The sequence below is a fragment of the Fukomys damarensis genome, unplaced genomic scaffold, assembly GCF_012274545.1.
Source record: "Fukomys damarensis isolate Sample0158 unplaced genomic scaffold, DMR_v1.0_HiC HiC_scaffold_13, whole genome shotgun sequence".
Classification (NCBI taxonomy): Eukaryota; Metazoa; Chordata; class Mammalia; order Rodentia; family Bathyergidae; genus Fukomys; species Fukomys damarensis.
The window spans coordinates 5326329-5341340 of NW_022900925.1; the positions used below are offsets into that span (position 1 = coordinate 5326329).

Here is a 15012-nt window from a genome sequence, read left to right on the forward strand (position 1 = left end):
TATTTCCTAGTTTAAGAAGGCTGCAGTAATGCTCCACTTTTTAAAAGATGAGTTCATACTTTTCAATAGAACATATGAACCCTTCATGATCTTGTCTTCCATTGTGTGTTGAACTTTTCTCCCTCAAAATGCTTATATTGAGGTGCTGATACCCAGCACCTTAGAATGTGCCTTTATTTGGAGATAGGCCTTACAGGACTAATAAAATCAAACTGTTGTCTGTAGGTGAGCTCTAATTCAATATGATTGGGTATCCTTACAAATGGGAAATTTGAGCACAGAGACAGGCACCCAGAGGGAAGATATAAAGACAGAGGGAGGTTATACGGCCTCCTATGAGAGAGGCCTGGAGTAGACCACTCCCTCCCCACCCTCAGAGGTGGTGACATGTAGTTTTCACATTTCCAGCCTCCAGACCCATGAGCAACATTTCTGTTGCTTAAGTCACCTGTTTTATTACAGTACTTTACTATGACGGCCCTAGCAAACTAACACAGCTCCCAAATTTTTCTTTTCCCTCCTACATCTCTACCCCAACATCCTTACTCCTTGGTTCTGTGCCAACTATCCTGAGCTTCTGACATTCTCTGAACAGGGTCAGTTCTGTTAGCCCATGTTTTCTGCATAGGCAAATCCCTCACCTGGAATACTCTTTTCCTTGGCAGTTTGTGTGCCTAACTGACTCCTTTGTCCTTAATATCTCAGCTTCATGGTCTCCATCTCTGAAGAGTCTTCCTTACTTTCTCTCTTAGACTACTAAATGGCCTTCTGCTGCCATGCACTTATCAGATGATGTCACATTTCCTATTTATTTGTCTCTGTCTTTGCTAGAGGGCAAACTTTTTGAAAGCATGGGTTATATAGCAGAAATCTGTTTCTGACTTTTCAGAAGCCACTTGCTCCCCGATAATAGCACCCTTATTTTTTCTGGTTAAATGAATTTTATTTACATTTTTAGAAATGCTTTCAATAGTAAGAATAAAGCTGGAATGAGAATGAAACATTCTGATTGATGTCAAAGAAATATACTTGTGTAAATTTTTTTTACTGTATTCTTTCTTTTTTTTTTAAATTAATTTTATTGGTACCATTAAGGTATACAATATAATGACATTCATCATTGGAAATTTGCACCTTTACATAATCCATCTTGGTTCTTATTTTTTTCCCCATTTCCTTATGAAAACTTACCTTCTCTTCTGGTAGTACATAAAATTCATTGATCACACTACTTAGCCCAGAGCCATGCAGAGGATTCAGGCACTGTGAATGAGTTTGTACCTCCCTTTCATGACCTCAGACATGTGTTCAGGGATGATGATGGCCTGTGAAGGCCACTGAAAGCTAGTATTCATTTTCTGCTGAGACTATTAGAGATTGGAGACCTACATCTGTGCTGCATTTGGGACTTCTGGCAACTGTCACCATGGGATAAACCCACCAGACAGTAAGCCCCAGGGAAGGCAAAAGCATGAAAGATCAGTGCCCATCTAAAAACAAGGCATGGGCCCCCAGTCCAGAGGTCATGACACGGTATCATAGTTCTTCCTTGTTGATTACATATTCACCAAAGAGAAAATGACAAGCAAGATAACATCTAGGGCAGAAAAAGCAAGTAAAAACCAGGTTCTACTTGGGAAGCTTCATATGTATAATAGGCCATGGTGGTGCCCAATTTATTCTATATATTATTCAGTTTGTTCTCTTGCTACACTGATGAAAACATTGGAATGGCTAAGGTTTGTGCCTGCGTGTGCATTTTGATGTAGCTTGTAAAATCAGTTGTGCAAAGGTGCTTTATTGTACTAGTGTGATAAGTAGTAAGCACAAGCAGGTTGTACGGTGCTTAAGATTAGGGGATTTGGAGGTGGGAAGTCAGTCTTGGCTCTGCTGTTTTGCCAGTTAGGAAATCTTAGGCAAATGACTTTGGCTATGAGCCTGTTTCTTCATTTGCAAAACAAGGATAGTACTGGCACCACTTTGTGGCATAAAAGGAAATAATGTTACAATGCGTCCAAAGAACATAGCTCAGGGCGGGAATATATCATGTAGTCAAGAAAAAGAAAGTTTCACATTTGTTTAAAATAAACATTTTATTTAAAAAATATGCATTTTCTTTTTTTAAAAAAAAAATGAACACATGCCAACTTTGGTATTGTAGCCACTGCTTCTTTGCTTTTCCCAGTACCCCACATTTATTACTTTTTATGTAAAGGTGAGCAATGAGTACAACGTGAGCACACACCGCACAGGGTCCCACAGAGAGTGCATTCTCACTCCTCGGTTCTTTATAAAGTGCCTATCTGTGTTTCTTTGAGGGAGAATTTTAAGCACCCAGCAATCTGTTGCCCTGGGTCCTCACTGTAAGTCCACAGGTACTAAACTCTGGGGAGCAGTGTGGGTCTTGTTCCTTTGGAAAACATCTAAATAGCTTCCAGAATCCTCATTGCAAGATTACTGTTCCATGAACACCCAAAGTAGTTAATCCATCTATAGAAAACGCATTCCACCTGGGTCCAAGATGGAACTAGGTGGTTAATAGAAGTTCAGGAGGCCTCCAGGGGGTTGTTTGTCCTAATCCATAGGGGAAATATCCGAGTTCCAGGATCAAAGAGAAATCTACTCATACATTACTGAATGCAATGAGTCCTAGTCCAATATCCCTGGTGGATGACAACAAATTCTTCCCAAATCCCTCCACATTTTGAAATCATTTCCCCATGGAGAGCCTCAACCTAATCAGAGCTTAACACAACTAGCTTTTGGCACTATAAGGCCCTCTGTTCCAGGACCTGTGCTCTGTATATCTATTGTCTGTCTAATAAAGCACCAGCCGTATCAGCATGTGAGCAACTTGCTGGTTTATAATTAGAATCATGGGAAAAGGAGAACCCTAGATTCCTTTCATTTCAGGTTTTCTTATTCTGACAGCAAGCCACGTTCCAGCATTTGCGAACTTCTCCTGTGAGGTATGCAACAAAAGCCTGAAAAGGAGGAGGGAGGCCAACTTGTCTTCACACTCTGGAGCTTTTCTCTTAAGAGAAGGAGGCTCACTGGGCATACCTCATTTCCCTCCACCCCCGGATGTGTTTGTTCCTTTTGTCTAGAGAGCCAGTTACCATGGCTGAGGCTAGGGCAGGACAAAAACAGTTTTCACCACCTTCCCTTATTTTCAAGGGGGCTTTTGTATCTGGCTATCAAAATAAATGTTCTCACATGTTTTAAATGATGGGAGACATAGATTCCAAGTGATAAACTGCTACTATCTGACTATAAGAAAAAAGACAATAATCCTTCCACATGAGGACAACTTTTAGCTAAAAAAGGGCCCTCTATTCTCCCTTCTGGAAAAACCAGGCCTGTTTTTATCTTGGCTGAAAGGTTTCTATTCTAAGGATCAGAAGATTCCTAGTGTTCTTGCTTTTAGGGATTTCAACTCCTTTATCATTCTACATCTGAACAATCTGTGCTGAATCAATTTGGCACTGCAGATATGATGATACGTGTGCATTGCACATGGCAGACATAAAAAATTATCCACTGAGTGAGAAAATTTGATGTGGGAGTGTGCAGACAGACTAACTCTAGAAGAACTGAGTGAATTTAAAGTAATTTTTGAAAAGAACCTTTTTTTGGTACCTGGGATTGAACTCAGGACCTTGCGCTTGGCGAGGCAGGCAGCAACGCCTCCAAGCTAAATCCCCAGCTGAAAAGAACTGCATTGAGTGCTCAGGATAGGATTTTTTTGGGTTTTCACAAGAGTGGAAATAAATGCTTTAAAACGGTCGCCAGTTCACAGACCCTTGACTGCTTGGAAGTAGGCTATTTCGGTTTCCACACGTAGTACTGGGGTCATTGCAGTGTTAAGAAGGGCTTCACATTGACAAGTTTGCCGTTTATTTTATTTTATCTTTTATAATGTTGCATTTTAGCTCAGTGGTGGCAAACCTATGGCATGTGTGTTACTGTGTTTTTCTTTTAAGACAAAAGATGTTAACATAGGAGTTATTTTTCTAAACTAAAACCTCAGTATTCAGGTTTAATGAGAGTATTAGCACTTGGCAATAAAGAAGTGGGTTTCGGATTGCACTTTGGCACTTGGCTCTAAAAGGTTCACCATCCTTCTCTTAGCTGAACTAAGTGGTTCATAGGTTAGAAAGTTGGGTCCTTCTCTTCTCTCCCTCTTTCCTACCCCTTCCTTTTCCTTCCTTCCTTCCTTCTTTCCTTCCTTCCTTCCTCCCTTCCTCCCTCCCTCCCTCCTTTCCTTCCTTCCTTTTTCCTTCTTTCCCTTTCAACCTTCCTTTCTTCTTTCTTCTCTTCCTCCCCCTCTTCCACCTTTCTTCTCTCTCCCACCTCTCTCTCCCCATGATAGAAATATGCTATCTCAATAACATTGCTAGAGGCTACAAATGAGCACCAGCTTACAGAGCATGCTTGCGCAGATGGATACTGATGAATCTCCTAGGCTGCAGCAATATTACGAATGGCTGCATGGGTCTGCATATCTGCATCATCATGAGGACTTCAGGGATCTTAGCTACATGGATCAAAGAACATTAAACTTGCACGTGGCCATCTTTTTGTGCACCTGTTAGTCGTGTCCAGTTATTACCACACAAGAGCTCGCAACTGTCTATAAGAATTCAGTGTAAAAATTTCCAGCAGCAGACAGATGAATTAACATGAATTACCAATTATCTGATCTACAAGGAACAGGCACTTTTGTCAATTCCCTCCAAAGTATCTCCAATTTTATCCCTCAACCTCCCATCAACACTATGAAGGCACATGGGTGCCTGGAGACTGAGGGAGCAGCTGAAGACCAATTGTTCAAGGTTCTGCTCTTTTAGCTCTGTTGGTTTGCAGTAGCGAAGAGGAATCATCCTCTCTTTTGTCTGCTGTGAGGTTTGAATATTAGACTTGGGCAATAGCCTAAAAATATCCCAATGAAAAGGCACAGTCTAGCCAAGTATAGAGGCTTCCAAACCAGGTCTAATCCCTCAGATAGAAATTCCCAAGGTGAAAAAAGCACTACCACTGATACCAAGATCTCAGAATAGGGAAACCATGTGTTTGTTTTCCAAAGGAAGTAAAAGGAGAAAATAACACATAAAGAGCACAATGTGGCACCTGGAAAGTGTGCTGACAGAAAGCTTTGTCAAGACTAAAATCACATGTGAGGAATACACCAACGCAAGGAATGTGTCGATAAGGTCTCTTCCCCATTGCTTAATCTTCATGGTATTTTTTTCCTCTAGATTTTTGGTTCTGATGACTGACATAGAAGCAAAATAAATACTCTACCATGGAAATCATTTCAAGCACAGAGCAGATCAGGGAATGTAAAGCAATTTTCATATTCTTTTTTTATACTTTCCTACAAGAGACTGTATTACCATTGGCAGCACCTAATGGTGAAACCATTCTGTCTTTTCACATCTATATCATTGCCAAGAGGAGACTGTTCACGGTAAGCAAGTGGCTGTGAGTCACTGGGCTGGAGCCCTTAGTCATACACAGAGAGGCAATGTGTAGTCTGGTTGGTTAATCAGAACTCATAGTAAGAAAGGCCAAGTATCATTCACAGCAGTTTGATGGTTAAAGGTTTTTGGTACAGAACTCTGTAACACTGATTTTCAAGACACACGCATACACATAAATGAGTAGGTATGCATACATGTGTGTGTAACAGATACACACACTTATAACATGCATGTGTCTATAGATCGATGCACCCATACCCTGAATAAGATCTGGCAGCTTTCTGAGTAGCACTCACCAAAACCACTCTAAGTTCACACGTTTTTTTTTTACAAGCTAACAATAACAATGGAATGACTTCTACATTTCTGGTTTATCAAAAAGAGAACTTCTAAAATCACAACATTTTTGATTATTTTCTCTATAAGTGCACAGTGAACAACTTTGTTTTTTTACAAAAGAAAACAGTGCCTCGGTGACTTAAATTAAAAACAAAAACAGCAACAGCTACATTCTACACATGCAACACTATAAAATGGTGAAGTCGAGCCACAGTGAGCCTTAGAGAGACTGTCCTGCAATTTCAGGTTTGTCCCCACTCCCTGCCAAAGCACAAGAGATAATGAGGAATGCTCATTAGACCATGGTCTGTTTTCTTTCTTCTATTGTTTTCAACGTACAGTTGTATTTTCTTTTAGAAACCCAGACCTGAAATACACTCTCTCCAGTAAATATCATCCATATTTATAATGATTTACAACTCCACAATACTATAATGTAATGATTTCCTGGAGGAACAAGAATCAAAGATTGCTTATAAATCAAATGAGAGTAGCACAAGCTTTGTGACCCAGGAGTCGAGTCACCAGTTTCTTCCTAAGGGGTTTCTTGTGATTTCCCTTTGCAGAGAACTGTGGATGTGAGGAATGAGTTCTACAGGAGAACCTGGACTTTCAACTTTCTAAAAAAAAATGGCTTTATCAGAAGTATGACAGCTTGTTAGAACTGAGCAGTCCTCCCCTCTCAATGTTGGGACAAAAAAAATTGTCAAAAGAGAAGCAAGAAACGATTGCTATTTTGAAAGCCAAGTTGAGTAGAAGAAAGATAAATTGAGGTTAAGAAATAAAAGAAGTTGGACCTCTATAAGTAACATTCCTGTAATAGTAATATATGGTATTTCTTCCCAGGATATGCAAAACAATGTCTTTCTCTAGTCCTATCTAAATTTATCCCTTATTCAACTTCCTCTGCCTAGAGATATCCTTCTGTCTGCTTATCTCTAGTCTTTGGAAGTAAAGGGGGTTATATTAGAGAATGTAAGGAATCCATGGCAGGAGGTTTTCCTGTTCAAGGTTGTCACCTTTTACACAATGCTTATCAGAATGGAGATGGTGGGAATGTCTGGGCTACTGAATGAAAAAGAGAAAAAACTGAGGTGGAGTTCTCTAAACTCAATTCAAATTAATTGTTATGAGTGGCCTCAAAGTCCTGGATTTGAACCACTCTAGTGGGGCAGAGAGGGGCATCAAGTTGAATTTACTTTTCTAGGAATGCATTGGTTCACCCTTCTATTCTGCCTTGAGGAGTCCCTAACTGAAGCTGGACCTGGCTGCTCTTTTGAAAGATACATAATGGTAATACAGGAAGTAAGCTCCACTGTGGCTATGTCCCCTGTAACCTTCGAAGAACAATCTTCCCTGTATTCTCCAAAGACTTTTAATGTTTTCTTCCCACCGTATGTCTAATAAAGTCATGCCGAAAGTTTACAGTATTAACTTACACCCCACGAATGCCTGAGAAAAAGTATGGGCTAGAAAAAAAATGTTGCTATTTGAAAAGGTGGTGAAAGAATTTTCTTCAGCATCCTTAATCTGAGAAAGCAGTTTTGAATGCATTGTTGAAATGATTAACAGTTACTGAATGTGGGTAAATACCACATTATATATATATTTTTAAAAATAACTCCTATTTGTTCTTGTTGATTGTCACAGAAGTCTCCATTGCCTCTTTTTAATCTTCTTTGATAATATCAGTATTTATGGCTATGTGTTCTTCTCCATGGAATTGGTATTTGTCTTACGTAGCACTTATGTGTCAGGCATTCTACCACTGCTGCAAGTGCAGATCCATGGGGGAATTCAAATTGAGATCCGTGACATCCAGGAAGTCAATGTTGAAGATGCTGGGGCCACTGGTAGCAAGGGAGCTAAAGCTTGGAGTGGAACTTGGTGGGGTGAGGTCTAGCCACTCCATGGTTTCCCAAGGAGACTCAGTGAAGCTTAATTGCAGCCCGCTGCTGTCTACGGAAGAGGGTGAGAACTGCGTCTGCATCGGGGAAAGGGGGCCTGGCAGGATCTCATGTGCGTTGAAGATGTCTTCTGCTGCCTTCCCAGAAAAGCCATCCACGATTCCATCAAAAGGAGGTTCCTCACTCCCAGTTTTGAGAAGGGCGACATCACTCACCTTTCCTAAGGGGCTGTGGGAATTTAGTAAGACTTCCAAGTGCTCGTCACTGTCAGTGACATAGTGATCAAAGGAGAGCTGGCCTCCAGACGATGCTTGCTCAAAGGAAGCTGAGGGCTTGGGGAGGATGATGGTAGGGCTGCGAGAGGGTCCCGGTATCTTTGGGACTTTCTGAAGACAAGAATGATCTCCTCTAGCATCTGCTGGCATTTCTGTTGGAAAAGCACAATGCGAATTGCTGAAACACTTCAAACTGAGCCTGGAGTGAGTGAGCTACACTTTAGGTAGACACAGGAAAGGCCATACTTTCCTGTTGATCACTCATCACAGTGTCTCATTCCCACAGAGCTCTTGAGATCCCCAAGTCTTCTTCCTTCAGTTCTTGCCCTGACACTTTTGTTCTGGAGCTTCAGCTTTGTGATGATTCAACTTTCTTCTCTGATGCTTCACTTGCCTACTCCTCTGCTGGCTGTCCCAGAGCGCACTGCACCCTCCATCCCACTCAGGGATCAGTGCTATCCTGCTGTTCCCTTTCTATTTATCACTCCCCTCCTGTTTATCACTTGCTTTTCCTTAGAGTTCTGAGGCACATGTCCCTCCCTCCTCCCCCAGTCCCTTTGTCCCTCCTTATTATCTGCTGAAAGCTCTGTCCTCTGGTTCATTGCCTTTTTGCCCTTTCTGTGTTTCTCATTCTCTGTCACTTCAGCTACCTCAGAAGCCACGCACTGTTCATGCTGGTCTCTAAGCTCCGTGTCTTCCTCAACTCCAGTGATGCCTGCATTCCCACTCTGTTGGATACACCCTGGGTCTTGTCATCCTCAAATACCCGAACCTTCTGAAAGTTCCATTTCAAACCAAATTTCCCACTCTCTGCTTTACCCCTCTTATCCCTCTGACTCACTCCAGTTCTCTACTGACCACCAGCTCCTTATGCACACTTTCTGCCCTTTTCTCGCTCACATCCTCAGATCCACACTTAGGGTTACTCTCTTAGAAATACCCTCAGCCTCCTTGCTTCATTCTTTTTTCCCCATGCAACCCTAGCAAAACTCCATACCTCAATGAGCCTTACCTCTGCTTCTCTTATCATGCTCTGAATTACCCGAACATTGAAAGACAACTACACGACAAAGTGGACTGGTTTCATTTGGAATTCACAGTGTCAAGCCCACCGTCGGTATTTAGTACTGCCCGAAAATCATACTGCGCAACTCTTGAAAGCTCAACTCATCTGTAATGATCTCATGACTGCTCTTTCCTGGTCCCTTCCACACTCTCCTCTGCGTTCCCACTCTTCACTGATGTTGCCACATAATTAATTTCACCATCACGAAGCTTACACACTTAGATGTATCTAAACACATATTTTTCTTCTGCCTTCTTGTTACAATGAAATAACTTTATACATTTGTAAGTGGTCCGTCTCCCTTATTGCTCCTCTCTCGATCAGACTGTGAAACCCATAAAGGCGAGACTTTAGTGCAACACTGAGCCTATTGTGATGACTGCCTACTCCTTCTCTGAGTCTTTTGCTGCCTTCTCTGAAACCTAAAATCCTGTGGCTCACTTTAATGTTCAGCCCGAGCTCTTCTTTTTTACTTATACACATATGCCTTAGGTCATCTTATTCATTTAGATGTCTTCAAACTCTAGGCACATACTTTATACTTTTTAAAGCAAATAAATGAATGAGTTGAAAGGAGGAAAAAAGAACATTTTATTGCTAACTTGAATAACATTTAAACACAGTGGGCTATCCAGTGGATGACTCCTAACTGAATTTTGAACAAGTAGCACAGAACTTTCATTATCTGCTTGGTTGTTTTTTCTTATAATTAAGAAGACAGTGGCATTGAGATAAGAACTGTAGAAAGAATGATGTAGCAGGAGAACACATTTTGGGAAATGGATTGAGCTGAAGAATGAAAGATGTTAACATTATTCAGTGGAAAGTGTTTTAGGATGAAGACTGGAGGAATTATCTGCATATTTCCTTTATCTGTTTCAAATGTGTACCTGAAGCTCAGAGGAAATGACTCTCTGCCTGCAGACCGCTTGGTACACCAGACTCAGGGTACCTCTGACTTTGGTTCTAAGTATTAATTCTCTGGAGTATGCACAAGTGCGGAGGGTCCAAATAGACATGACTCAAGGCCACCTTACCTCCACTTTCAATGAGGACATCCAGGAGTTCATCCATCTGCTGACTCCGGGTCATTTGCTGTTGCAAATTAATGAAAGAAGAACATGGTTGCTTCTGCAGGAAATTATTGGAAATAACAGGTTCTTGAACTAGATTTGATCAAGAACTCTTAAATAATTTTAAAAATGCGTATGACATAAAATACAATATTTTAACCCCTCTGTAGTGGCATTAAGTACACTCACATTTTTGTGCTGCCATCATCACTTTCCACTTCCAGAACTCTTCATCTTGCACAAACAAAACTCTATGCCTGTTAGATAAAAACTCCCCAACGCATGCCTTCCTCAACTTCTAGAGATCACCATTTTACTTTCTGTTGTAGCATGTGTTAAAATTTCCTTTTTTTAAAAAAAATTAATAATAGTCCGTTGTATGAATCTCTCACATTTTGTCTATCCATTCATGTGCCAAGGTCAGAGGCTGTTCCCATCGCTTGGCTACAGTGAATAACATTGTTATGAACTTCGAGATATTGGCTGAAGGTTTTTGAACTGTGTGATTAAACCTCGGCATAAATTTTAATGAAATAATCTATTAAAGGAAAAAGAGAAGACAGAATGATTCCCAGCACAGAATAAGAGTAAGTTGTGTCAGGTGGTTTTCATCCTAGGAAATGAATATATAGAAAGTAGCCTTTTCTCTCTTTGACTGGAATCTACCTCTTATTTGGCAAATGTGGAAGTGACTCGGATCTTGGCTCATATTTCCTTGGTTTCCTCTGGTTACTCAGTGCTTGTGGAACCTGTAAACTCTTGTAGAGTATCCCCTCTCTTCTCTGCTCATCGGAGGTAAGTAGAGTCTTCTTTCTAGAGGTCTACATTGCCTGGAATGTTTTCTGTTGAGGTGAGGGTGGGTGCATTGGAGGAAAATACCATTGCCCCAACAATTGCTCTCATACACCTGAGTGCCTATCACACACAGTAGTGTCAGATTATCTAAACTCCTTACAAAGAGATATTGCACAGGTATCAATAGTCAATGTGGATGGGGACACTGCTCCAAGAATGAGTTATTTGCTACTATATGCCCACAAGGTCTGGCAGATAATGTCAAAGAGCCAAATACAGAAGAAGAAGAGAGGCAGAATGCAGAACATAGCTCCAAAGAAGCAGTGTTGCTTTGCTTTAGGCAATTTCCAGTTCTGTTTGGTAGAAATGTGGCTCCCATAACGCTGGATCCCCCATTTTTTTCAGAAATGATAAATCCCATTTTTCATATAATCTCCTGATATTTAACTTAATCTTTATTCCTTACCACTGGTTGGTTTTGAACTCGGGGTACCACCTTATCGATAGGTAGCAACCGATGGAGATTTTTTCTGCTTTGAGCATCTATGTAGGGCTATCTGATATTAAAGCTCAGGCCATTTGAAATAAGAGTCATTGCTCAGTATCCTCATGGAATGAGTTTCTAGTTCCACTGAATATCAACATTTTTGAATGCTTAAATTCTTCATATAAAATATAACCTATGCACATCCTCTTGTATGTTTTAAACAATCTCTAAATTACTTATTCTACCTGGTACAATATAAATGAAATATAAATAGTTATATGTCATTGCAGGGGTCTGGTCCATAACCTTTTTGGCACCAGGGACTGGTTTTATGGAGGACACTTTTTCCATATACAGGGGTAAATGGTGGCTTCAGGGTGATTCAAGGACATTACATTCATTGTGCACTTTACTTTTATTATTATTTCACAGTGTATTTTGTTTCTATTATTAGATTCTCATTAGGACCAAGCAACCTAGATCCCTGCATGTGCATTTCACACTAGGGTTCAAACTCCTATGAGAAGCTAATGACAGCACTGATCTGACAGGAGGCAGAGCTCAGGCAGTACCTTGAGCAGTCGGGAGCAACTGTAAATATAGATGAAGGTTCACTGGTTTGCCTATCACTTGCTTCCTGCTGTGTGGGTAGGGGGCTGAGGGGCTTGGGACCCCTGTCTTAATGTTTGAGGAATGATGACAAAAAAGTTTGTATATGTAAAGTACTGACATAGCTCCACAGGCCTCGCACTGTCTATGAACCAGGTGTGAGGCTAACAAAACTCAAACCAGGAGAGCTGGAGAGAGACGGAAGACATGTGAAATGGCAGGAGGCCAATGCAGGATGAATGTCCTCCCTATGTGTGGAATCAGCAGTGTTCAGCATGCTGCAGATTCAAGTTTTGCTTTTTGGAACTTTCAGGAATTTTTCCCTGATATTTTTGATCCATGGCTGGTTGAATTCATGGATACCGGGGGCTGACTACATTATAACATTCATTGTTTGTCTTTTTTCTTACTTTTTCATTGGAGCTTTCCAAATACAAACAAGGCTAGAGAACACAGTGAACCTCCTTGCATTCATTAGTCAGCTTCAACAAGCATCAGTATTTTTCAAGAATCGCTGAATTTTAAAGCTAGGGAGAATCTTGGAAAGTATTGCCTTGACAATTGCTTTCATATATGTGTGTGTGTGTGTGGGTGTGTGCGTAACTATTTTTTTCCTGGTACCAGGGATCGAACTCGGGCCCTTGCACTTGCAAGACAGGCAGCAGAACCACTGAGACAAATCCCTGGCTGCTTTCATATATTTAAGTACCGATCATGTACCCCAACAATGTAGTTAGTGCCAGATGACCTAATGTCCATACAAAGTAAATATAGTTTCTGTTTTATAGAGGAGAAGTCGAGGATGTGCTCAACCCTAGTGACAGGGGCAGGTGACAGGTGGCAGAGCTGGCCTGAATGCCATCCCTGACCCTTCTCCCTGCATCACTTAGCTTCTACAGGTGCTCCTGGACTGATGATGGGGTCACATCCAAATAAACACACTGCAAACCTACTACGGAAATGGCAAATACATTTAATACATCTGACCTATTGAGCATTCAGGTGTCCAACACAGCACACTGTAGAGCATCCGTGGTTTCCACTCGTGACTGCAGAATTGACTGGGAGCTGCACTCACTGCCACTGCCCTGTTTCGACACAGGATGGTACTATACTATTGTACACCACTAGTCCAGAAAAGAACCGTTTCACAGTGCAGTTCCAGCTGCATGTGTATTGTTTCATGAACCCTAAAGTTGAACACGTTATAATTTGAACAGCCTCAATTGGCACCATCTGTCTACACAAGCAATACCTCCTGCAATTACTGTACAGATACCTCGCTCATTCTGTGGGGAAAGTACTGGACACATAGTATCAGAATTTATAAAGTGCATGAAGTTTAATAATATAAAACAATGTCCATTGAGTCCATATAATCTTCCATAAAGAACAAATCACACGGTTACCTGCTTTACTGCATCTTCATAGGATGGGGGCTGTGTTATCTCTGAAACTGTTGAACTTGATTTAGAAAAAGTTGGGGATGGAATTGAAAACTTTGGCCCCACCTTATCAGAAGAATGTAAACCAGCTATCTGTAATGTGGGTAAAACACAGAGAAGAGCATTCAATTTATGGGCCATAAGTGTTGCTGCCTCTGTTTTAGCGATTACAGACTACGTTCAGAAAAATCGACCTAAGACATAGTAATACTGATAATAATATGCCAGAGATGAGAAAATAACTAATAAAATATATTCACAATGATATATGTCACTGTGGATTTATGGCTTGTGGCATTTTAGACTGGGAAACTTACAGATTTATTTCTTACTCTAAGATGTTCCTTCTTAGGAGAAAACAAGATGATAAAAGGAAATAAAATTAGTTTAATCCAAAACAAAGAAATTAATCAGTCCAGGAATTTCCAGAGTAATTCATTCCTTAGATCATTTCATTCCAAATTGGTTGTATCTTCAGAGTTGGAGGCACTGCTGGGCTTTCTTGTCCTGAACTCACATTGTTTATTGTGAGTGTGTTTTCCTGTAAGGGTGTCTGGCCCATATCATGGTCTCTGACTTGTGACATGTGGCTGTTTTATGTCATGGCTGTACTATTTTCGTCTCGTTTCTATCACCATCTCATTGCTCCTAAGATCTCCTTATATCCTGGACCTTCACATCCTGATTCCTACGCCAGCTGAAAAGATGTCATCTTACCCCTTTTCTTCAGAGATATGGCAGATTCCAACTTTCTGCACCTGTCCAGTCCTTTCCATGAATCCCAATAACTCTTTTTTCCCATAACATTATTTTCTCATGTACCTTTATTCTAATCTTCAATTTCATGGAAACTGGTTTGTTGCCTGTGTTGTTTTGCAAATATATCAAGGTCATTTCAGTCACCATGATATTTGGGGTGATCTCAGAAATGAATCCTGAGATGTTTCCTAGCTTATACATTTAGATCCATTTCAAGGCATTCCAAGTGGCCTTGTACCTTTTGGAAATGAAATGTTGTTCTCCTTCAGTTTGAACCTCATCATTTGCACTGCAGAACAAGGACCACTGAAGACAGAGAGGTGATGTGAGCTCTTAGTTTAAACCGTTTTTTCCCAGGTACTTACCTTTGGCTGTACACCTGGGCTTCGAGGACAAGGGTTGCTCCCTGCACTTTGACCGCTGTCTGTCTGGGCTCCAGAGAAAGTGGTGTGGAGGACAGAAGACCGGGGAGAGAAGTTGGGAGGATGGCCATCGTGTGCTCCTGAATTCTGTAGACAGTAAGAAGTGACCAGTTAAATGGCCAGCAGCGTACTTGAGTGTGGCCTTTTCTGATACATCTAGCCCTGGTACCATGACTTCAGGTGCCCTATCTTTACAAGCTTTCCTAAATTCCATTAGAGATGAACTCACTTAAAAGCTAGCTTTTGGGCCAGGGATTTAGCTCAGTGGTTCCGGTTCCTGCTTTGCAAGCGCAAGGATTTGAGTTCAATCCCCCGCACCAGGAAAAAAAAAAAAAAAAAAAAAAAAAAACAG

The 15012-nt window shown here is 41.0% G+C and overlaps 1 protein-coding gene across 4 annotated transcripts in view; it reads right to left on the reverse strand.

The window, feature by feature from the left end:
* Window positions 1-4302: 4302 nt before the first annotated feature.
* The window catches only part of Myocd (myocardin), a 98753-nt gene continuing 88043 nt past the window's right edge, over window positions 4303-15012 (reverse strand). For 3 of the 4 annotated variants that reach the window (XM_010615008.3, XM_010615007.3, XM_033762783.1), the window contains 4 exons: window positions 14604-14747; window positions 13444-13572; window positions 10108-10165; window positions 4303-8156 (listed from right to left, as the gene is read on the reverse strand). In XM_010615008.3, coding sequence (XP_010613310.1) covers window positions 7585-8156; window positions 10108-10165; window positions 13444-13572; window positions 14604-14747 — 903 coding nt within the window. In that variant the 3' untranslated portion in view covers window positions 4303-7584. The remainder of the gene's footprint in view (window positions 8157-10107; window positions 10166-13443; window positions 13573-14603; window positions 14748-15012) is intronic. The other variant, XM_010615009.3, reaches the window with a different exon arrangement.